At 47.6% G+C, this 21,473-nt stretch overlaps 9 protein-coding genes across 9 annotated transcripts; 4 read left to right on the top strand and 5 right to left on the bottom strand.

The window, feature by feature from the left end:
• Window positions 1–251: 251 nt before the first annotated feature.
• Window positions 252–1,910, top strand: B0J16DRAFT_393636 (uncharacterized protein; the record flags this gene model as incomplete). Its single annotated transcript, XM_046132071.1, has 5 exons — window positions 252–287; window positions 348–563; window positions 637–1,148; window positions 1,211–1,366; window positions 1,418–1,910. 5 exons carry the CDS (start codon window positions 252–254, stop codon window positions 1,908–1,910), a joined length of 1,413 nt encoding a protein of 470 aa, XP_045985614.1.
• Window positions 1,911–2,357: 447 nt separating this feature from the next.
• On the bottom strand, window positions 2,358–3,427 carry B0J16DRAFT_360654 (uncharacterized protein; the record flags this gene model as incomplete). Its single annotated transcript, XM_046129716.1, has 4 exons — window positions 2,358–2,464; window positions 2,522–2,891; window positions 2,951–3,087; window positions 3,151–3,427. 4 exons carry the CDS (start codon window positions 3,425–3,427, stop codon window positions 2,358–2,360), a joined length of 891 nt encoding a protein of 296 aa, XP_045985613.1.
• Window positions 3,428–3,791: 364 nt separating this feature from the next.
• Window positions 3,792–6,693, top strand: B0J16DRAFT_331656 (c6 zinc finger domain-containing protein). The gene is made up of 9 exons (XM_046126612.1): window positions 3,792–3,952; window positions 4,013–4,113; window positions 4,208–4,479; window positions 4,554–5,060; window positions 5,120–5,312; window positions 5,413–5,553; window positions 5,600–6,084; window positions 6,140–6,346; window positions 6,403–6,693. The coding sequence occupies exons 1-9, from the start codon at window positions 3,821–3,823 to the stop codon at window positions 6,603–6,605; spliced, it is 2,241 nt and encodes a 746-aa protein (XP_045985612.1). The 5' UTR covers window positions 3,792–3,820; the 3' UTR covers window positions 6,606–6,693.
• Window positions 6,694–7,007: 314 nt separating this feature from the next.
• B0J16DRAFT_360652 (carotenoid oxygenase) lies at window positions 7,008–8,855 on the top strand (the record flags this gene model as incomplete). Its single annotated transcript, XM_046129715.1, has 6 exons — window positions 7,008–7,291; window positions 7,350–7,473; window positions 7,536–7,912; window positions 7,975–8,112; window positions 8,198–8,566; window positions 8,607–8,855. Exons 1-6 carry the CDS (start codon window positions 7,085–7,087, stop codon window positions 8,853–8,855), a joined length of 1,464 nt encoding a protein of 487 aa, XP_045985611.1. The 5' UTR covers window positions 7,008–7,084.
• Window positions 8,856–8,896: 41 nt separating this feature from the next.
• B0J16DRAFT_49779 (uncharacterized protein) lies at window positions 8,897–10,260 on the bottom strand. The gene is made up of 3 exons (XM_046133938.1): window positions 9,807–10,260; window positions 9,226–9,758; window positions 8,897–9,176 (listed from the first exon to the last, which is right to left on the bottom strand). Exons 1-3 carry the CDS (start codon window positions 10,026–10,028, stop codon window positions 9,089–9,091), a joined length of 843 nt encoding a protein of 280 aa, XP_045985610.1. The 5' UTR covers window positions 10,029–10,260; the 3' UTR covers window positions 8,897–9,088.
• B0J16DRAFT_49787 (heterokaryon incompatibility protein-domain-containing protein) lies at window positions 10,261–12,995 on the bottom strand. Its single transcript, XM_046133939.1, has 2 exons — window positions 12,377–12,995; window positions 10,261–12,327 (listed from the first exon to the last, which is right to left on the bottom strand). The coding sequence occupies exons 1-2, from the start codon at window positions 12,894–12,896 to the stop codon at window positions 10,493–10,495; spliced, it is 2,355 nt and encodes a 784-aa protein (XP_045985609.1). The 5' UTR covers window positions 12,897–12,995; the 3' UTR covers window positions 10,261–10,492.
• A 1,413-nt stretch (window positions 12,996–14,408) lies between these two features.
• Window positions 14,409–16,918, top strand: B0J16DRAFT_353402 (uncharacterized protein; the record flags this gene model as incomplete). Its single annotated transcript, XM_046129310.1, has 3 exons — window positions 14,409–14,870; window positions 15,254–16,681; window positions 16,904–16,918. The coding sequence occupies 3 exons, from the start codon at window positions 14,409–14,411 to the stop codon at window positions 16,916–16,918; spliced, it is 1,905 nt and encodes a 634-aa protein (XP_045985608.1).
• A 367-nt stretch (window positions 16,919–17,285) lies between these two features.
• On the bottom strand, window positions 17,286–17,940 carry B0J16DRAFT_410512 (uncharacterized protein; the record flags this gene model as incomplete). Its single annotated transcript, XM_046133157.1, has 2 exons — window positions 17,463–17,940; window positions 17,286–17,410 (listed from the first exon to the last, which is right to left on the bottom strand). The coding sequence occupies exons 1-2, from the start codon at window positions 17,542–17,544 to the stop codon at window positions 17,286–17,288; spliced, it is 207 nt and encodes a 68-aa protein (XP_045985607.1). The 5' UTR covers window positions 17,545–17,940.
• Window positions 17,941–19,497: 1,557 nt separating this feature from the next.
• Window positions 19,498–21,473, bottom strand: B0J16DRAFT_315415 (uncharacterized protein; the record flags this gene model as incomplete). Its single annotated transcript, XM_046125249.1, has 3 exons — window positions 19,498–20,324; window positions 20,379–20,619; window positions 20,667–21,473. 3 exons carry the CDS (start codon window positions 21,471–21,473, stop codon window positions 19,498–19,500), a joined length of 1,875 nt encoding a protein of 624 aa, XP_045985606.1.

The raw sequence follows: 21,473 nt of genomic DNA, 5'->3' as shown, positions 1-21,473 counted from the left end.
CTGTCAAAGACAAAGTCGTCAAGGGTATTGTTATTTAGAACCAACCTCGTCTTTGCACACTGGGTTCGAATCGGACAGCGCGGAGCCGGTAGAGTGGGGTCAGCAGCCCGGGGCATTGTCGGTACTTGTTCCCGATGGCTTCTGATAATTGATTGATAAAGATGAGATAATATTAAGGAATCAATTCCATATCGGAAAATCAGACTAAAATTAGTAATTCCACCAGAGCTCACAACCGGAACATTTACGAAATGGTGGTCGTAAATGGAATAAGCAAGACTCAGCCGGTATGACCATCAGGAAAGGACATCCGTCTTCACGAGATTGATTACTGATCTAGTCTTTAGGAGGTTGGCTATCCCTCGCGGTCCACAGCGCTTCTCGAGAGGATTCATCAGTCATATCAGCACATCGACGAAAAACAAGACCCTATCCATCAGCCGCAAGTCAAACTTCGTGTCTTGGTGGTCGGGGCAGGCCTCGGAGGATTGGCTACGGCGGTCGCACTCGCTCGTCAAGGCAACGAGGTAACTGTTCTAGAACAAGCAGCTGCTCTTGGTGAAGTATGTTTGATCCTTGGTATCTACAGTGCATCCTGGCGCAATCGGCTGACGTGAACCCGCGCTTTCAATCTAGGTTGGTGCTGGTATCCAGATCCCCCCAAACTCAGCCAGGTTACTTCTAAAATGGGGCATTGGTCCTTACCTTGAACAGTACGCCATCAAACCAGAGAGTATGACCTTTCGAAGATGGGAGAATGGCGAACCAATTGGATACACGAAGCTAGATTCTGACTTTGCGGAGACATATGGGGCACCATATTTTGTCGTCCATCGTGCTGATTTTCACCGTGCTCTCCAGAGTCTGGCTGCTAAGCATGGGGTGGAGGTTATCACAGGTAGTAGGGTCACTGACTACGATGATACAATCCCATCAGCACTGACATCCGACGGACGACAATACACTGCAGACCTTATCGTCGCTGCGGATGGCGTCAAGTCGCGAGCGCGACCAGTTGTGCTTGGCGGTCAGGATCCACCACCACAAAGGACTGGTTTCGCTGCTTATCGTGCTGTTGTCTATACCGAGGACATGAAGGACGACAACAATACATCTTGGCTTCTGGAGAGACCGGGTATCAATATCTGGTATGCCACCAACATCATGCCTGGCCCAAATACGGCACTTCATTAACTGGTTATGACTTTAGGATTGGTGAAGACCGTCACGTCATGACATATTGCATCGCGGGTGGTGATTCATTCAACATGGTTCTCTCCCATATTGATCACTCCTTGCCTAGCACATGGAATGCAGCGAATGCACTCCAAGAAATGCGACAATCGTTCCGTGACTGGGACCCAAGGTCAGCTATCTCTGCTCCGACCTGGCTTCAGCTAGCTAATTATTGTTGCAGATTAGTAAGTCTGATCAACAAGATCAAGCAAACCGTCAAATGGCCCCTGGTAACCGGTGCCCGCCTGCCAACATGGATATCTAAGAGCCAAAAGCTCTTGATTCTTGGCGATGCAGCTCACGCCATGGTGCCTTATATGTCACAGGGAGCTGCGATGGCTGTAGAAGACGGTGCAGCTCTGGCGACCTCGCTCTCCAAGATCAGGTGCAAGGAGGAGGTTCCAAATGCATTGCGTGCATTCCAGGATGAGAGAATGAGTCGAAGCTATGGGATGCAAGCTGCCAGTCTGGTGAACGGAAGGATCTGGCACTTTCCAGATGGTCCATTACAGCAAGCTAGAGATCTGGGAATGAAGGCTGAAGTGGAGGGCAAACCTTTTGTCGAGAGCACAAACCAGTGGAGTGACCCGATGACTCAACTTTGGGCTTATGGGTATGACGCAGAGAGAGCTATGGAAGAGTACTGGAGAAGTGGAAAGGTCACCTGTAATTAATTATTCAGGAAGCTGTTCCAGACCTGGACGTATGCTATTTGCAATTCCATGCTGCCACCATTAAATATACAAGAGCAGCAATTGATGGATAACAACCGATCAGATCCTAAAGGTCTCTGCAGATATTTACACTTTGTACGGGGCATTATGACTCCTTTGCCCACCCATCACCTTTTATTTTTTGCCTTGCCCTCACATAAGATGGACAACAAGCATAATCTTCTTGAATGCGCAATTGCCCCTTCAAATTGATATGGTATGATCTAATTGCGGACTAACTTCCTGAATTCGAAGCCAGTCTAACTGGGATTATGGGACAACGCTTGCGCCTTGTATCACTTGGAATTTATGTGAAATAGTTAGGTACCTCAACACATGGTCTATTTTCCACTAACTCTCATAGTCTAGGAACTTTGATTATGTTCAATGCTCGTAGACCCTGCTGGTTTACTCGAATTCTACCCCATTCTTCAAAGTTCCAATTTCCGTGATCTTCACTTCCATATTTGTCCCTGGCTGGAGGTATTTGGGAGGCCTCAGGCCAGCGCCAACACCTTCAGTTATCTGGTTAGCATCCCCCCCATTCAAGAAGGTGGTCTGGGTAGACTTACCGCCAGGAGTCCCTGTCATGATGATGCTGCCTTTCTGGAGGGTTGTGCCAGAGGATAGATGCGCAATGAGAGTGGAAATGGAAAAGACCAAATCATCGAGTCCTGCGTCCTGTCGTAGTTCACTATTTATAGTCGTCTGGAGGTGAAGCTTCTCGGGAAAGGGAATTAAGCTGCTAGAGACAAGAGCAGGACCCAACGGAGCGAAAGTATCAAATCCCTTTGAAAACCCCCATTGCGGAACGCTACCGGCGAGGTTAGGGTCTCTCTGCCATTTGCGAGATGAGATATCGTTTCCTGCAGTATAAGCAGCAACATACTCGAGAGCTTCACTCTCTTTCACGTTCTTGGCATCCTTTCCAATAATCACAACCTAAACGTAGTAGTTAGTACTTTCAAAGAAAGGTGGTGAGTAAGAAAGTCTCAGCTTACCAGCTCTCCCTCGTAATCTGCTTGCTCATCTTGAGCAAGCTTTGGTATGACTACGTTGGTGCCATGATCGGATATTGTTGTAGATGGCTTGAAGAAAATGGATGGAAATGGCGGAACCTTCCGCCCAGCTTCACGAACTGAGTGCAGGGATCGTTAATATTCAATATTCTCTTGGCATGGCGAGATGGAAGTAAACCTACTATGAGTCGCATAGTTCAGTCCAACACATCGTATAGTAGGAACGTCGGTAGATGCCAAAGGCCCGAGAAGAGTCTTGACAGTTACCACCTCATCCGTGACTCGTGTGGCACTGGTTTCACCGTAGATGTCGTCTCCTTCAATCACTCGAGCTTTGAGACCTGTCTCTTCTGTTGTGTCGCCGAGATCAAAATTGGGGGAAGGGAGAATGGGCTCGCCCCTCAGGATGCGTCCGTCTGTAGCAACAAAGCGAATCAACCGTTGCCAAGCCACCTTCATTGTGATTGCGTGTCGTGTTTGTATGTAACCTTTACGAGACTTACAATCAGTTGAGCTCATATCATACTATAGTGTAGCGCTTGACTAAGAACTTACATATTACATGCCACCAGCGTCCTTCCCGATGGTTCCCCGGAGACGACGCACTATAACAGCCCCAGCAAAGTCAAAAGAATACGCCATGTATCTGATTGGTTGATCCGATGATCTGCGACACGCTAGGCCAGTCTCTACGGGAAACCCTGGTCTCGGTAACTGAGGCGGGCGGGGAACATGGAACAGGCCAGCCAGGGGAGAAGAGCTACAAGAACCGGCTCTCCCAATGTTTCCCCGAACTGTTGTCTTTGCAGTATTCAGGTTCAGAGTCAGGCTCAACGTAGCAGTCAGTGATTCATGGCATCCAACCAAGAGTCTCCACCCAGATCTGGGACAAACAATACCAATCAACAACGACAAGCGGAGCCACCTCCCAAGAGACGCCGAATTGCGTTAGCCTGTTCCGCGTGCAGAATTCGAAAATCAAGGGTGCGTGACCCTTTTGATAACACTACCTGGCCACAACAGCGACTGACAGAGATACCGTAGTGCAACGGAGGTCGACCACGATGCGATACGTGCGATAAACTTGGGTTTGAATGCACATACGAGCAGCAGGAGGCATCTGCCAATCTCTTAATTCCCAAAGAGTAACGGTTCCTTAACATCCCATCTTCCGTACCACCCTGCCTACCCTAAACCAAACTGCGGATAGCTGGTCTACCTACTAATTGCTCATGCTAGTGTGTTTGCCGCTTTGGAGCATAAAGTCCAGTTGCTCGAGACTACTTTGAAAGGTCACAGTGACAGACTCAGTGACCTAGAAAGTCTTCGCCCAGAACATGGAAGGTTGCATGATCAACTGCCGATCCTGGACAGTCGTCCTTCCGACCATATTGTCGCAAATGATGATGTGGTCATCAATATCGAAGGGATCAAAGACAGCTCCCATGATCACAACATGACTGACGGTATGGCGGTATCATTCGTCGATGAACAAGATTGTGGCTTTTTTGGTAGGTGCACCCAGAAACAAGCGCGCATTACCAGCTGGGTTGCCCGGCTGATCTTTACCTTCCTTGTTGTGTAGGTCCGTCCTCAAATATTGCTTTCATGCGACATATTTTCAGAGCAGTCGATAAGAGAAAGCAACTGATCAACCACCATTCACCCCTAACTACAACATCGGAACAAAGTACTTATGAGGGTGGTCTTGTAAGCAGCTCAAACAGGTTGGCCACGGCTTCACTGGGAGGATCGGACGACGCTGGTAAAGTCGATGCCAATCGGTTACCACCAGATCACGAGATGCAGAGGCTTATTCGAGCATATTTTTCCAACACGGGGATTCTATTTCCATATATACACGAGCAAGGCTTCTTCGACACATATCATCAATTTCGACAAAGTGGCTTTCGAAGTAACGTAAGCCGGACTTGGTTGGGCTTGCTTAACATGATCCTGGCCATGGCCACCTGTACTTCCTGCTGGGAGGATTCCGGAAGCGACTCCCATTTTGAGCAATCCGATATCTTCTATCGTCGAGCTCAAGAGCTATGCCAGACACAAATGCTCCGAGGCACTACCCTTGAGATAGGTAGGTTCTTGGGCTGTATCCTTGTTGGGCTGGAACGCTGTAAAGTTAATCGATCGCAGTTCAATATCTGCTTTTGACAACTCAGTACCTGCAAGGTACCCATAGATCTGTCCAAACCTGGACCATACATGGACTGTCTGTCAAAGCCGCCATGTCTATTGGACTTCATTCCAGGGACATTGCCTCAAAGTTCACAACTCTTCAGCAAGAGATCCGGAAGCGTACATGGTTTGGGTGTATCCTCCTTGACAGGTATGTATTCTTGACCAACTCTATGTAAATCCGGTCGTCTTATGTCATCTGGGAATGCCTACGTAGTATCTGTCGATCTGCAACTGACAAATCTCCGTAGGAGCCTTAGCATGACCTTTGGGCGCCCATGTACGATCCCAGAAGAATACATCCGACTGGATCTACCCGAGCATCTACCTCTGTATACTTCCGTATCTGACCAAATTCAACGTCTTAGCACCGACTTTTATAACGCTTCCGTGTAAGACCACCCGTGACTCAGATTGTATTAGTGCTTACTGTTGCAGATCAGCTTACAGGATTATGGGGAAAGTAATAACTACTTTGTATGGCGATAACCTTGGTTGCGATACCCATGTTTCGGATACCAGTACCATGACAGCTATCATTGAGTTTGAACAGGAGCTCTCAGACTGGCAAGGCAGCCTGCCAGTACAACTGCGTCCCTGCAGTGCCGACCAGTTGTTGCAACTTACGGATATAGAGGCACAGAATACCACGATTGAACGGTTTCGAGTCATTTTGACTCTACGGTATCTGAATGCCCAACTCCTACTGTACCGTCCCATGTTCATTCGATCCCTGAGCGCCTTAAGTCGGCAAACGAAAGCATCATGTCGCAACCCAGGCTCTGTCAACAACATGCAAGCCAACTTTGACAGAACATTTGTCCAGGTGGCACAAACTATGCTGGATATTATCCATGTCGTAATGATGAGACAAGATCATGGTCGTCACCTTATCGGCGCTTGGTGGTTCACTCTTTATTATGGTAAGTCTTGTTAACCCCTCTAAAGCAATTGAGTGCTATTATTGATAGGTAACAGCGTTCAGTGCGGCCCTGGCAGTCTTTGGTAGTATGTTAATCGACCAAGATTCTACGGATGAATTGGGAGTCGAGAGTCAACGTGGCCAGGCTGGCCGGTATTTAAATCAAGCATGCGAGGCCATATCACAACTCAGCATTGACAACCCGATTGTTGTACGTTGCGTGAGATTCTTGCAACAACTTCTCAGAATAGTCAATAACTGGGGTAAGTTTCATCCTTCCGTCTCCCAATGTTACTTCAGCTCAATCTTCATATCTCAGAACCGAAGTCCTCCCAATACCTCGGCTTCCAGACACAGGTTGTTGAGCCACAGTCTGCCGGAGACGGGGATTGTTTCGACCTGGAAAGAGACTTGATTTCCACTATGCCCTCATGGGAGACGCCTGACTTTGGATTTGGAGACGAACTTGAACTGGGTCAGTTTTTCGCCACTGATCTTCAGAAATGGTTCGAACGGGTTTAGTAGTACTTCATCTCATAAGCACAAAAAATACTTATGTGGCTCATGTGCGAATCAGGAGAGGTAGCCTGGATAGTGAAATAAAGAAAATGCTATTGAAGTCCTTACCTGGTGATAACCGCAGTTTCGTATCAGGACGTATATTTCCTGCCCCAATTAATAAATATGGTACTGAATGATGTGAAGTCATTATGTAAATCGCGTTCTAAAAATAAAACATCTCCGCCCCTAAGGAAGGACTGAGGGTCATGTGTGCTTTGTCAGCGGAGCTATCGGTCTTAGCTTCAACCCGGATCTCGGTGCATGCCGCAGACGGGGGAAAGTCGGGAGTACCACTGCCCTGTCGAGGGCCCGATTGAACTTGGAATACTTATACAAGTCTTATCCATTTACCAAAAACTTGATCGAATGATGCCGGTAACCCTTCATCTGCTATCTACTACCAACACCCAGAATTTCCTCCCTCGAACATCGAACTCAACATGGCCGGTCACTACCGTGGTCTCTCTTCCAAGCCAAACAGGGCGTTCTCCAGCGAGCCTCAATTCTCGGGGTTCATGAAACCTTGTCGTTTCGAAGGAGAGATCAATTTCCTTGAAGTCGAGGGCGACATTCCAGAAGACATCGATGGGACGTTCTATAGGGTTATGCCTGATCCTCAATTCCCCCCTTTGGCTGATAAAGACCCTGTAGGTCTCAAGTTTTAGCAAGTATGATTCATGGATAGAGAAGCTTACGTATCGCTAGTGGTTCAATGGGGATGGCAATATCAGTGCTTTTCGATTCACCAAGGGTAATGTCCACTTCAAGCAACGATATGTCCGCACTGAAAAGTTCCTTCGGGAAAGAGAGGCACAACAAGCACTTGCTGGTATGTGTTGAGTCGATGATTAAAAACACTATACGTGGTACTGACTTATGATTGATGAATAGGAAAGTATCGGAACAAATATACCGATGCAGTCGAATTCAAGGTCCGCACTACAGCGAACACCAACATCTTCTACTTTAACAAGGTTCTCCTAGCCATGAAAGAGGATGCTCCGCCATTTGCAATGGACCCTATCACACTCGAGACATTTGGAGTCCATGACTTTAACGGTCAACTGCCCAGTCTTACTTTCACAGCTCATCCAAAACTCGACCCTCAAACAGGAGAGTTGGTCTGTTTCGGCTACGAAGCTATGGGAGATGGCACGCCTGATGTCTGCTACTATTCCATCGACCCTGATGGTACTTTTAACCAGACTGTCTGGCTGGTTTCACCTGTTGTTGGAATGATTCATGACTTTGCTGTCACGGAGAATTGGGTAAGACATCACATGCATATATCTGCCATCTTGGTGGCTCTGTTGACTGATAGGTATGACAGGTATTGTTTCCAATTATTCCTCAAATTTGCGATATCGATCGACTCAAGCAAGGTGGAGAGCATTGGCAATGGGATTCGAATGTTCCGTTTTATTTGGGTCTCCTGCCACGACGAGGGGCAAAAGGATCTGATGTTAAGGTACGTAGACATTTCTGCTCCTTCTGACATCGTGAATATGCTTGTGCAGGGTTATCTACTGAGCGTTAGCTAATCTCTTTCACAGTGGTTCAAGGCACCGAATGCCTTCCCTGGTCACACGACTAATGCGTATGAACTGTCAGATGGTAGAATTGTCTTTGACCTTCCTCTGACTGATAAGAACGTTTTCTTTTGGTGGCCCGACAATGCTGGAAACGCCCCAGATCCTCATGACATCCATGCTAAATATGTGCGATTCACCATAGACCCGAACACTTCAGACTTAGATCTTCCAGCCCACGAAATCATCTCTGAGTGCGACATGGAATTCCCAAGGATCGATGAGCGAGTCTCCATGCGACCTCATCGGCATAGCTTCTTTGACATGATGGACCCCAAACTCGGAACGGATTTTGCTGCTATTGCTCCAGTCTTGGGCGGTGGCCATCCCCTTGTATAACGCTTTGGGCCATCTCAACCACGAAACTCGAAAGCTGGATGTATACTTTCCGGGGAAGACACATATGGTTCAAGAACCAGTATTTGTGCCGCGATCGGAGGACTCGCCGGAAGGCGACGGCTATACTATCGTATTAGTCAACAACTATGCTACCATGTCAAGCGAGCTACATATAGTTGATACATCTGACTTCTCTGTTCCAAGAGCAGTAGTTAAACTGAATATTAGGTTGAGGGCGGGACTTCATGGAAACTGGGTGGATGGAAAGGAATTTTCTACATGATAGAAGAGTCAAATTTAAGTTGCAACTTCGTTAGACGCCTACCCAAGCTATCGCTAGTATATACAAGGAAGGTCTCTGAGTTTATCGCAAGATTCACTGAGTATACATCCTCTCTTTCGTTGTTTCCTTGCTCTAACATAGATGATCCATACAACGTCTTTGACTACAGAAGTCTCCATGTTCCTTATTCTATAGCCAATTGTCTCTCGTATCTATACCTCCACGGGCTACATTCAAGCCTTTGTGTTTGCTCGTACCTTCTTCCAAAGCATGTGCATGCGATCGGTCTGACCAGGTGTGAACCTCATGGGCCCGCAGTCTCTGCTATTCGTTAGTCTCGATCAAAACCCAGTAGACTAGTGATACCCACGGACTAACATAGTTCATGACATTATCGATAGGGTCCAGACCAGGCTTATCAGGACAAGTGTTGCGATCCGTCTCTGGGCAGCCATCGAATCCAAAAGGATCCGCCTCGTAAGGCGTATCATCAACGTAATCTCCAGGGTACTCGCAGCCGTTTTCAAAGGTATGTTCCAAACCAAGCCAATGTCCGACCTCATGTACAGTCGTAAGGGTAAAGTTGGGGGGCACTTCACCGGGCTCTCCGGGTCTCATTATGCAGCCGTCGTTGATCACATCTTGCTTCGTAGGATTGGGGATAGGGAGCTCACACTTGCCAAGAGGTGGCATGCTTCGGACGAAGAAAAGGTTCAGGTCCTTGTAGCTTCCCTGGCGGAGTGAGGCCCTGAGATCATCCTCGGTTGAGGGCTGGACGGGAGAGCCGACAGGGGAAGCCCAGGACTCATTGATAACCCTGTTGGTCTTGACCACTTTGAAAGAGAAGTCCAATGGATTGTAATACTTGTTCAGTATGTCAACCTGACCTTGAATACTCTCATCCTGTACCGACAGTTAGCTCGTGCGTCTTGGTGGCTGAGAAAGTCATACACTGAGGTAATTGTCTTCTTCCTTCTCGCTGGCTGCGATGACATGGATGTATGTCTTAATCTCAACATTTTGTCTCAGCTCTCTAACTTCCAGGGGTTCATGCCGAAGCTTCATGGATAGATCTTTTAGAGCTTGGCCAGAACCCGATGTACCACATTCGGAGATAGCAGCTGCAGCGGTATTGGACAAAAGGCCGAGAGCGAGAGTTGACTGGATGAACATATCGATATTGTTGGAAGATACTCGGTGAAGCGATTGATGAACAAACCAATTTCCTTCTGTCGCGGTCTTCCTTTTTATATCATTCCATTGCTAGAATCCTTCGCGTACTGCGCCTCCGTGAGAGTCGCTTGGCTGATGGGCTATGCGGTGTAGGACCCTGTAAAACCCCTCAGCGAGACGATGCCAAGATCGATTCCAGCTCATGCCACCGAAGTAGAACGGATCTGGGGTCGCCAAACTGCCAAGAGAAAGGAATCATCTCCATGTATCAGCTAACATCACCCCACTTCCTTGCCCTATTGGTAGAAGAACTTTTTGAAGGATCACAAACGTTGCGTATTTATCCACTCATTTCACTGGAAGCGAGAAAAGGTATACGCAATTGATCATGCAAAGATGTAATACTCGGTGAGATTATATCCGAGTACGGATTTTGAACACTTCATCTTGGGCTGAAGTTTAGATTAGATTATGCGAATTAGCTCCCTCCTTTCTCGTAGGTCGCTATCATTGCCGAAAAGTTCGGCTTGTCTGGCTGCCCGGTTCTCTTCATGTAGATCAAAACGAAATGTGCCAATCCGACGGAATGTTTTTGTCAGATCCGGGCTTCCAGTATGCGATGCACTGGGCTTATGGTTTGCTCGTGCGCCGTTATGAACCGGAACAACAACCAAGCCTTCGTAGCTTTCCCAAATTGACTGTTCGTAACGATCGGTCTGACACTGGCCCAGCTGAAGAGGTATGCAGTAGACCTCTGTCCATTTCGAATCTGGTATTTCTTCCGGGATATCGATGGTACATGAATCCGCAAATCGATGTGCGAGGTCATTGATCGCGGTCCCTCCACAGAAGTCTTGAAGTTCGGACAGTCTGTGGAATTCCTCCGATGATACAATCAGCGCTTCGTATTGTTCATAGTTCTTGGACCCGTCGAGTCCCGGCCCAGTTTTTAGCAACATGCATGGACGAACATGACACTGTACATCGATATAGCCAGACGTGACTGCTCCTGTGGCTGAAGATGAGTTGATAGCCCCGGGCTCAGCTTTAACATCAACAACTCTTGCAAACTCAATCTCCATCCTGTTCCAAAGCCAAGGAATGTACTGCTCAAAGAAATCAATGTCACCATCTATTGACGCCCAGCTCCAAGACGGAGCTCTATAGGCTTCTGGTCGACTACGGGTCGAGCCGACCTTGGGTCGCCAGAGTAGGGTTTGCTGAAAGTGTCGGTCGTGCCAGAGACCAGCAACATAGTTCGGTCCAGGTTCGTCTGTATTTGACTGACGCCTCGTTTCGGCCATCATCATGATCCTTCCAACTAAGCCCTGGAGAGCGACTAGAGTATCGGAACCGACTGACAGGCGAGATCGCGTGTATCTGCTTATGAAGTCGTTCCAAAATCTAGACGGAGGCTCGCCTACATCTGAGATCCTCATTAGTCTTTGGCGAAGTTGTGACAGACTTGAATCTTCGCTCAATGGAGTACTGAACTTAGGATCCAATCCCAAAGGAAATCCTTCACTTGCTTCTGTAGTTGCACAAGACCAAACCATTTGTTTTGAACCGAATATCAAAGTCCGTGGTGATAAGAGAAGTTCCTGTAGGGCCCATGCACGGCGACTAAGAGGACTTTCATTGATAGTGCTATCCAGCATCCGTTCTGCTTGGTGGGGATATATGGCCCATGGGTAGCTGAGCTTCGTGTATCGGTAATCTGGCATGATATTTGCGACGCACGGTCTAATGGCTCGTGGGTCTCGGCGGTAGAACATTGGATCTTGGACACTCGATCCTCCAGCAGCGGCGAGCGTAATGTCTGCCATCCCGTAGATGTCGCCCATTCTTGAAGACTCGTAAGCCCAGTCATTCTCAGAGTTCTGGATGATGCAGAGAGAATCTACCCATAGGTACTGGTAGCCTAGATCTTTTGTAGTAGCGATTGCACTCTGAATGGTGGCGGGCAGGTGTTGCAAGTAAATTTCTTTCTGGAAGTCACTGATGTTTTCCCGGGAAAGAGTGACACTATTCGAAGATCCCCAACAATAGCTCAGTGCGACATATGGTACCGGCCTGGACTTATTCCTCGAAATTATAAGTTTCGGCTGCTCAGACTCTGGTCCGACATAGATGAGTCTTGTCGGTCGCCATCCAGTCATTTGATGTTGGAACGCCTTGCACTTTGGATGTGAACGATTACAGCTTTTGATCCATCTCAGGGCCAATTGAAGATTCTGTTCGTTCATAGTTGAAACCTGTTTCCCGGGAAGAGTCTTCAGAATATGATTTGTATCGGTTTCTGTATCCAGCATTAGCTACTGTCGATCATGTTAGTGATAGACTATTACCCTGCAGTGGCCTCAACCGCAAATCAATATAAAGTTTCGTGAATACAGAATCCTTCCCAGGTCGAATCTGCAACCAAAACTCATCAGGAAGATGACTTTCCAAAGTGATATCATTAATCGACATACTTGTCCTTTCTTGCCAATCCAGCATTCCACTGGGGTCGCGGTCTATTGTGCGATAAGCGAAGCAAAGTTGGAGTTCCTTCGCGGGCTCCATTTCTCCAAACGTCTCTTTTGACGCGTCATCAAAGGCGTGCGCGATAATGATGCAGAGATGACATCCAGAGGAGTTTGTTTCTGCGAGGAACTCTCGCTTAGTCTTTGACCATTTCGCCCACCCTAATATATCAGATAGTCTGTCCCAGTCTTGCCTGATGTCGCTGATGTATTGGCGTTTTTCGAGGTTGTATTGGGACCAGTGGATCGGGCATGTAACAGGTCCGCACCCGATGATGGACTGTGCGCACGCGTGGCTGCACGCGGCACAGAGTCGCGATCTCTCCAGTGGTGAGGGCCGCATTGAGAATCTTAGATGTAGTCCGCCAGGAATTCACGATTTCTCCTAAACTTAGAAGGACGGACTGAAAAAGAAGACAGCGACAAATAAATAAGAATGTTTCTTTTGACAGAGTCATAACTGGGTTAGTTGGTCGATGGCCGGTCTGACTCACTCGGGCGGCCGACCAGGGTACAGTAACCTGTTCTGGTTTTAAGTCCTTGTGCTCAAATATTAATAGTAGCAGTCTCAAACAAAAGTTGTTAACTTCTTCAAACTCTAATAAGCGACAGCAACTCAGATTATCGTCTAGGGTAGGAAAGGAATTATAGTTGTGTAATTCTCTAAATAAATTCTCTCTATTGTAGGATCCTCGTCTATTGAAACCCGCACCAAACATCCTGTACAGATCTTATTAACCTTTTGTGCACCTAGTCCTTTATATACCTGGATCCAAGATGAATCAACGACAGGTCTTTGTTCTGATCAATGCGAAGGTTTGAGCGTTTGCATTTCCATTACAAGAGGCATGTATGTGCTGAACGAGACCTTTCCTGACTTCAGTTTTGTCACAGGTCATCGGGATATTTGGGTTTTCCGGACACAGTAAGGTCCTATAATCGTAGTCAATACATGTCAGTAGCAAAAATGTAAAACTAGACGCGTCGCGTACCAGCCCAACAAGTGGCAAGACTGAAACACAGCTAACCCGGTAAGGTTAGCCTCCTAAATACATGTTCCTTAGATCTCTTGTGCTTTTCAACCTCGTTGACAACGCGGTTGTTGTCGCCCTGTCTTACAGGTTTGGAAAAATGCTGCCTGGCCATCTTTCAGATACACCTCGGTTGAAGTGTACACAGGTGGGCCGTGGTTATTTCTTTCCTGAGGCAGCTGAATCTCCTTCTGGTCATATTGAGGTCAAGAGGTACAACTTCTTGTAGTGGAACGCCGAGGAACGGAATTCGACTGATTGCTCCCACCTCTCAGAGCCGCAGCCAGCTAGCCTCTATGGCTTTGGTAACGTATTCGTGCGTATTAGGGGAAAAAAATAAAAGGCTTGAAGTGTCAAACTCGATGTAATGCCTGAGAGTTCCCTGAATGTTAGCAAAGCAGCTCTGTAACCTAGCCGTAGAAATCCTCAAGACTATATCCGCTAAGCTCATGGTTGTCAGCGACTTTTAGAAAGAGAAGATGTTATCTTTCTAAGGCAGGCGATTGAGAAAGGTTGTTACTACAGCCAGAAATGATAAACGGATGGTAGTTGCGCATAACCCATCAATTCAGTGTCGGTAGCCTCTCAATCGAACCAAAATTCAACCACGCCGCAAGGCGGGGACGGTGGCGGATTATCAGAATGCTATCTTGTTGGGTCTTATGGTTCTTACCGAGTACCCGTTGGTATGAATGGAATGTGATCTTTCTTTCTACTCCCCACTTATTGCCACGTGTCTGCATCTGCGAAATACCCCTCAGCATGGGCAATGCTTTCCCCTTGGTACTGTGGTCCGTGTAAAATTTAAAATCCTTTCTCTAACTATGAGTCTTTGCTACATCTGCCAGGAGGCTTTGCAATGTTTTCCTCCCGGAGAACACCATGATTTAACCACCTTAGCATCGGATGGAGATGGTGACGGAATAGAGACCACCACAATTACACGACAAGCTCTTTCGCAATCCCAAACATGGCGAAGGAGAGACTATCATTATCCTGGCCGCTTGCCACAGGGAGAAGAACCCATTGTATGGGAGACAAACAACGCATTGCTAATGCACAGCTCATGGAAAGGTTTGATGGCTTCCCTTAACGATGATTGCCCTATCTGCTGGACAGTATGGCGCTCGCTACGATCCTCGCCTACCGCAAAGCCAGCTGATGAAGCGTTACCTGGATTTCAAACAAAGTTTACAGAGATTTCGTGTGAACCAGCTTTTGCCAAGTACAATGTTACCATTACAGTGTGTAGCGATAAATCTTTGGACCTGGGAATGATCGTCGTTGTTTGGAAGACAACGGAACATTGTTATTTGGGTAGGTCGTAACCCTTAACCCAGCTTTCGTTCTGTTGTACTCATCAGTTACGTTAGGTCTAGAAACAAAAGACCCCATTCCTACATTGCCTACGCCAAACTCCACTGCTGAAGCTGCGAAGCGTTGGATCGCTACGTGCGATTCTCAGCACAGCCCCTGTGGACAGAGACGTTTGCCGCTGAATGAGGATGTTATGCCTACCCGGCTGCTGGACCTCGGTGGCACCGGGTCCAATCAGTGGACTCTATGGGAAACGCACACCCGCGTTCCATACATTGCTCTTTCTCACAGATGGTCCGCACATACGCCTACACTAACCCTAAGAAACTATCGCGCCTATTTATGTCCCCAGGCCGATCAGATTCTACCGCCATCTTATCGGGATGTTATTGATATCTGCCGTGCAATCTCTATCAGATACCTCTGGATTGACTCTCTTTGTATTGTTCAAGATGATGGTGGCGCCGACTTTCGTAAAGAAGCCCCGCTTATGACAAATATCTATGCCGACGCCTTCCTCACCGTGACAATCTGTTGGGATACTGGAGAACGTAGTGTCTTCCACGAATGTCGTCCCCGAAGCATACCCCGACCTGGTAGAGTCGCGTCATGGCAACATGATAACGCCGATTCAAACGACCACGTTATCTCGCACGCGGATCATTTCGTGCTGGTGCAAGAGCACGATCCCAGTGATTTCAACACCTGCGTCAATTATGCGGATATCAATCGTCGAGCATGGGTTGTCCAGGAACGGCTTCTATCGAGACGCATTCTTTACCTTGGAAATGACCAATTATACTGGGAATGTGATGGATTTGTTGCGAATGAGGTCTCTCCTCTCGGCATTTACCATTACCAAAAGCGTTACTCACTCCAAAACCTTACTGATAGGTTCAGAGATAGACCATGGGGTTTAACGCTGGAGAAATATACTTCCTGCGATCTCACCTACGAAGAAGACCGGCTGGTCGCAATAGCCGGTCTTGCAAAAGCAGTCTCGGCCAGTACAGGCGAGACCTTTTTTGCTGGGATATGGCTTGAAAACTGGATGGAGGACCTCTTTTGGACCCCAAAAACCGAAGAGGATATTTTGTGTGACGATTTTGATGCTGGAATATACAAAACACATAAAAGGTCTGCGATAGCCACTTCCTCGTGGTCGTGGCTCGATTATCCCGGATCGATAATCGCAGGGCATAACGTCGGTGGACCTCGTATCCCACTTGGCGCCCCTGAGACCTTTGAGTCTGACATATTCCGGCCATTGTCCATGCTGTGTCGCACCAGGATGTTACCGTTGGCAATTGATCCAATTGCTGCCTTTGACAAAGCTGTCTTGGAGATCAGATGTCTCCTTATCCCGGCAAAATTCGATTCTATGGATACCATAGTACCACAACATAAACAAAATATGCTGGGCCAGGGGATCATTGTGCAAGCAGACAACAATCTCAAACATCTGCTATTTCGACCAGATGGCCAAACCAGAGAGGTGGCAATTTCTGTCCGTTTCAGCAGACCTATAAATGACCCTGATTCTATCTTTTTACTTCCACTGTACATTACCACGCCTACATCATCCCTGCCATTTATGGCTGGCATCATTGTTCAAGAAGTTTTAGGGTGCAAGGAGCGCGAGTTCACTAGAGTTGGTCACTGGACGGAACACTGGCGCTTTCCCTCCCAGCTGGTGCCCATGGTACTTAACACAATTGTCAGGAACAATATCGGAACTAATATCAGCCTGTCTGATGATGCTTCCCAAGAACAAATGAGAGTTTTCGATAATAAGCTCCGTGTCTACTGTTTAGGACACTTATCAATAAATGGGAAATCTTCTTCCGGGGATGTTCGACCACAATCAGACGATGGATCTAGTGATGGTCTACCGGATAAACACCTACATCAAACTGCAAACCACAAGACTGGTAAAGAAGGCACTGGCTTATGTACTTCTTACTTCCCAATGGCAGAATGGACCACTATATCTTTAGTCTAGGCTTTACCACGGTAGTCTCGAGCTTGCTTCCTGTTTATTTGTCTTAAAAATGGCACATTTAAGGTTAGTAGACGAGCTTGAGCAGAATGTCTTGATATTGATCTCTGAACTTGAAAATGTATAGAATGCAAGTAAACATTTGTACTTGTATTAAATCTCTCGAAATTAGGAGCTTCACTGCAAGCGGTAAAGACTGTCGGCCTAAGTTTAATATATTGCAGTGAAGTAACTCTTAGAACTCCGTCCTACATGGCGACCTTTATTCACTTTTGTTGTGATCCGAAACAATCAGACGGGTGAATTAACAGCACTTGCAAGTAGCGTAGCATCCTTCAAGGCGTATTCTGTCAGTGGTGGTTCCGGTGCCTACTTTTCAGGTTCATCATTTACCAGCCCAGCATCCAAGAAGAGCGCCGCCGGGGCCCATCTGGCACGCTTGAGTACACTTGGCGTATCCATCCTCGTTGCAAGCGCGCTTAGAGATCAGGGGTAGCTTGTATAAGTTTACTATGTGTTCTATCACAATGAATTTCTACCATCAACTATTAGGTCAACTCACGGGGCTGAGCTTCAGGGACAGCAGTAGCGATGCAGGCGCCAACGAGGAGGCCGTTGGTGAAGATAGCGTTCTTGAACTGCATGACTGTGGTAATGACGATGCGATCTGATTTTTGGGAATAGAATTGATAAAAAGCTTGGGACTAGCTGAATTAAACTTTTGAAAGAGTGCTGGATGACTCTGGTCTTTTATAGTGTGAATGTTTATGGGCTTCGCATCCTTTGCCTATCTTGTAGAAGGTATAAAGAATACCAAGACGAGATAAATAAACGAAATGCCTATTCTGTTGCAGATTGTCGAAGGATCTGCTGTTGTGTGACTCTAGGGATCTAGGTATGCTGTATGAGAGTGACAAGGGTCTAAATGCCGACCCTTTTTGTCAGCCCGTCGGAGTCCTTATGTTGGTCCCACCTGGCTACAGGTAGTAAATTTGAGGGTGACACTATTGGGTAGGTACATGACATACAACATCTTCGGTTCCTTGCTGTGAAAGCACAAGCAAACCTTATATAAAAATTGGTGTTGCCTGTCAACGGAATGTCCGACATAATGTATCACAGCTATCTATGTTGGCAAGTACAAGATAATAAGTTATTAGATGCAGCGACGAGCGTTAGATTAGAGATATGTATAGAATCTCCTGGCGACAGGTTGTCAATTGACTGGGATCTCCTGTGAAGTAATTCAGGCTCGAACCAGGAGACAAATAGTTCCCCGCGGGGAAGGGGGCAAGGGTTCTGCTTTAGCATTGCCTTTAATGACGCGTAATGCCTCCCTTGAATTTAAAAACCATGGTCCGAGTTGCACCATGAATTATCCAACAAAGGGACCAAGTGACCGTCTCAAGGCTAGCTTACAATTAGTACGGATAAAGAAGTCAAGTCTTGCTGGATCATCATTTCGAGAAATCCTTGACCTGTAGGGCTGACAGTCAACCTCCACTGGCACTACGTGCAGAGGTGATACATAAGAGTAACAATATTTAACTTCCGATAGGCTAGCAACAATAAATCCTTTAAACTGTGGCGAAAGTTAGGGATGGTTACTTTGAAGAAGTTGCCTTGTGAACCGCTTTTTGCAACCTGTAATCCTTCTAGTAAGAACGGAACCCTACCCTAGAAAGAAACAGTTACCAGTAATAGTCTTCCCGGCAGCTTAGAGGTTATCAATAATGGTGCGATTAGTTAGAAACTAATCGCATCCAGCAAATCAATCAAGAAAACAGTAAACAAAAACAGTAAAATCGGATCCATCTCTAAAATTGCCGGAGAATTCTTCGTCACCGTAGCCAGTGAAAGAGTAAGAGTCATCATTTCTCACACTGCCACCGCCACGTCCCAGCATTAACATAAAAATACCACATTACACGAAGTACAACGTGTCCCAACTTGCGACCTGCAAAGAGTAGCCCTTCTAATAAATGTGAGTATTTTAAATCGGTAGTTCTGAACTTCGATGCGCAACAAGCGAGATCCGACTTGGTGCATCACGTATATGAAATTCTCGCTTGCCAGTCAGGATGTTACGCGGTTTCAGAGTTAGTTCAGCAGGTAGGGCAAGTGCGAGATGTACTTCTTAGCGTGATACAGTTGTTCAAGGATAACAGTAGCGAAATTCATTGTCCAATCTCTAAAGGCTAAACGCTATTACTGTAGATATCGTGTCGCATGGAAACTTCAAAGGTCGTACTGCCGCCGCAGTCCACCTATCAGCTCGTAGACTAGAATTGTATTTGCATCCATTCTGAATAATTCGTCCACCCATTTCACCCTCATCCCTTCAATCTTAAAGTTCATCTTCCATCATGTATAGTCATTCTAATGCTTATTCATAGGCTTCGTATCCATCAATAGCTCCAGGAGCTTGTCTTTCGAGAAGACAGCCACTTATATTCGTGAAGTGATTGGGTTAGTGTGTAGTGCTCGCTGTGCCATACATCGCCTGTCGCCCCAAGAAACTCGCTGTTTTACTGACTCGCACTCTTTGCCGCTACCTCAGCTGACCCATAACTCATCAAGTGGCTTTGAAGTCGTTCTCAGGCAGCTGAATGCTTCCCGAAGTATCCGTTTGTGTTGGTCGTGTTTGTCTGGGGTTTTGAGCCGCTTGCTTTGGAGAAGATAACGCGGAAGCTGTTGCCAATTCCACCACCGCTAGATCCTTGCTGCGCCAACTCTGGGCCAGGGTCCCTGGGCTTGTATGCGCGGCTGCTGAAGAGTATACCATCGCTGCTGAAAGGTCTGGAGGGGCTTAGAGGGGGAGATGCAGGTCTTGGTTCTTCTGGCTTGGGGGGGCCGCCGTTGAAGAACGCCTTACCGGTCTCCTGGGGCGTCTGGGATTTCGAAGCCAAGACACCGTTGATGCTGGCCTGGGGAGACGCCGTGTCGGTCTTCTCCAGCTCGGAATGGAGATTGGCGAGTATTGACGCTGGCTTTGAGTCTGGCGACCCAGGCAGAATGTCGACAAATGCTGCGCTGGCACGCTTCTGCTCAGGCACAGGAATAGAGTCTACCGGCTTGCTGGTCTCAACAGTGGAACTATCAACGCCGCTTTGAGGAGTGGCAGTAGCGACCATCTGATCAATGCTATTGGTGAATGATGCGGAGCTGCTGGCCTGAGCTGGTGTTGTAGTTGAATCTTCTGGAACTGATTCCGTCTTTTCTGGCTCCGAAGACTCGGGTGCTTCGGTAGTCGTTTCCTCGGTATCAGGGACCTTGGGCTCCTCTACTGTAGGATCGACATCCTCAGACTCTGCTACAGGGGCGTCAACAACTTTCACCGCCTTGGCAGCATCCAGACCGGCATCTGAACTTTCGGTCTCGGGTACGCTGTTCGTGCTGGCGGGAGTGTTGCGAATCGACGGTACTATTTCATAAAGGTTAGGTTGGCAAGATCATCTTGGCGGTTTCAGTAACTTACCTGTCATTGCCCTGGGCTTGTATCGCTTGCATGGGCCCAAGCCTTGCTCGAGAAGCTTGATCTCTTCTTGGAGACTCTCCCTTTGTAACTGTCTATCACTGGGTTCGGCTGCTATTTCCTCCACTCTCTCATCACTCAGACTACCAATCTTTTGTGGTGTAAGTAGACCAGGAAGGCCGCGGATGAGACAACCCTGGACCGCAAAGTTGGTCACATTGTCCACAAAGGTACGTCGAGATCTCTGTATGGGGTTAGTTGAGTTGGGTTGATTGGGGGTGGGGTCTGTACCTCATAATGCGCCTGCATGATATCCAGAACCTTGTCCGTTCCACACTCGGCGGCATCGGACTCCAGGTCCAAGGGAAGCGCATAGCCTTCGAGGTAAGGCCTCAATAGCTCTTCAATCTTGTTGTGCATCTCCTCCCCGGCGGTGTCGAAAAAGTCGTCCACGTATTCTGTCAGGATCATCTCGGCTGTTTGATTGGTGTGCATGGGTCCTGCCACGTGTACAACGACTTGGTCAACAAATGCCTTGACAACTGTCGCCACCAGCTCGACGTGGTACTCGGCGATAGGCTTCCATGATGCTGCCTGCTCTTTGAACAGTTGGACCATGAGTTCACTGTCAGTAATGTCGGAGAGCTTTCGGCCTTGGTTGACGGCCGCTTGCCTCTCGAGTTGAGCGCGAAGCTCTTGTCTCGTCATGACCTTCGCATCCGGGAAGTCGTAAGGGTATTGGACCAGAAACTCCTTGACATATTCAGGAACGTCGTCGCTGTGAATGCTGTCACCATCCCGGCCCATCACCTGTGTCGACCCTCTTGTGCGAAGGACATGATCTAAGGCTCGGCTAAAGTTGCGAAGCTGAGCTCGTAGCTTGTGCTCGCCGTCGTTCAAACCCCCAAAGAATTCGTCGTTGTATCGGCCGTGAAGAGCATCCCTCAAGAGGCGCTGATAATCGGCAGCAACGCCCAACAGGAACGATCTCATGTGTTCCAGGCTAGATCTAGATGTGCCAAGCTTCTCCAACTTCTCCCTTCGCACCTTGAGCTTCTCTTGGATGTCTGTGATGGCTTCTGGGAGAGATCTTCTCAT

The sequence above is a fragment of the Fusarium flagelliforme genome (genome assembly GCF_020744385.1).
Source record: "Fusarium flagelliforme strain FIESC 12 MPI-CAGE-AA-0113 chromosome Unknown B0J16scaffold_2, whole genome shotgun sequence".
NCBI classification, from domain to species: Eukaryota; Fungi; Ascomycota; class Sordariomycetes; order Hypocreales; family Nectriaceae; genus Fusarium; species Fusarium flagelliforme.
Note: the sequence above shows the minus strand (reverse complement) of the source record. Positions and strands in the feature narration are given on the sequence as shown.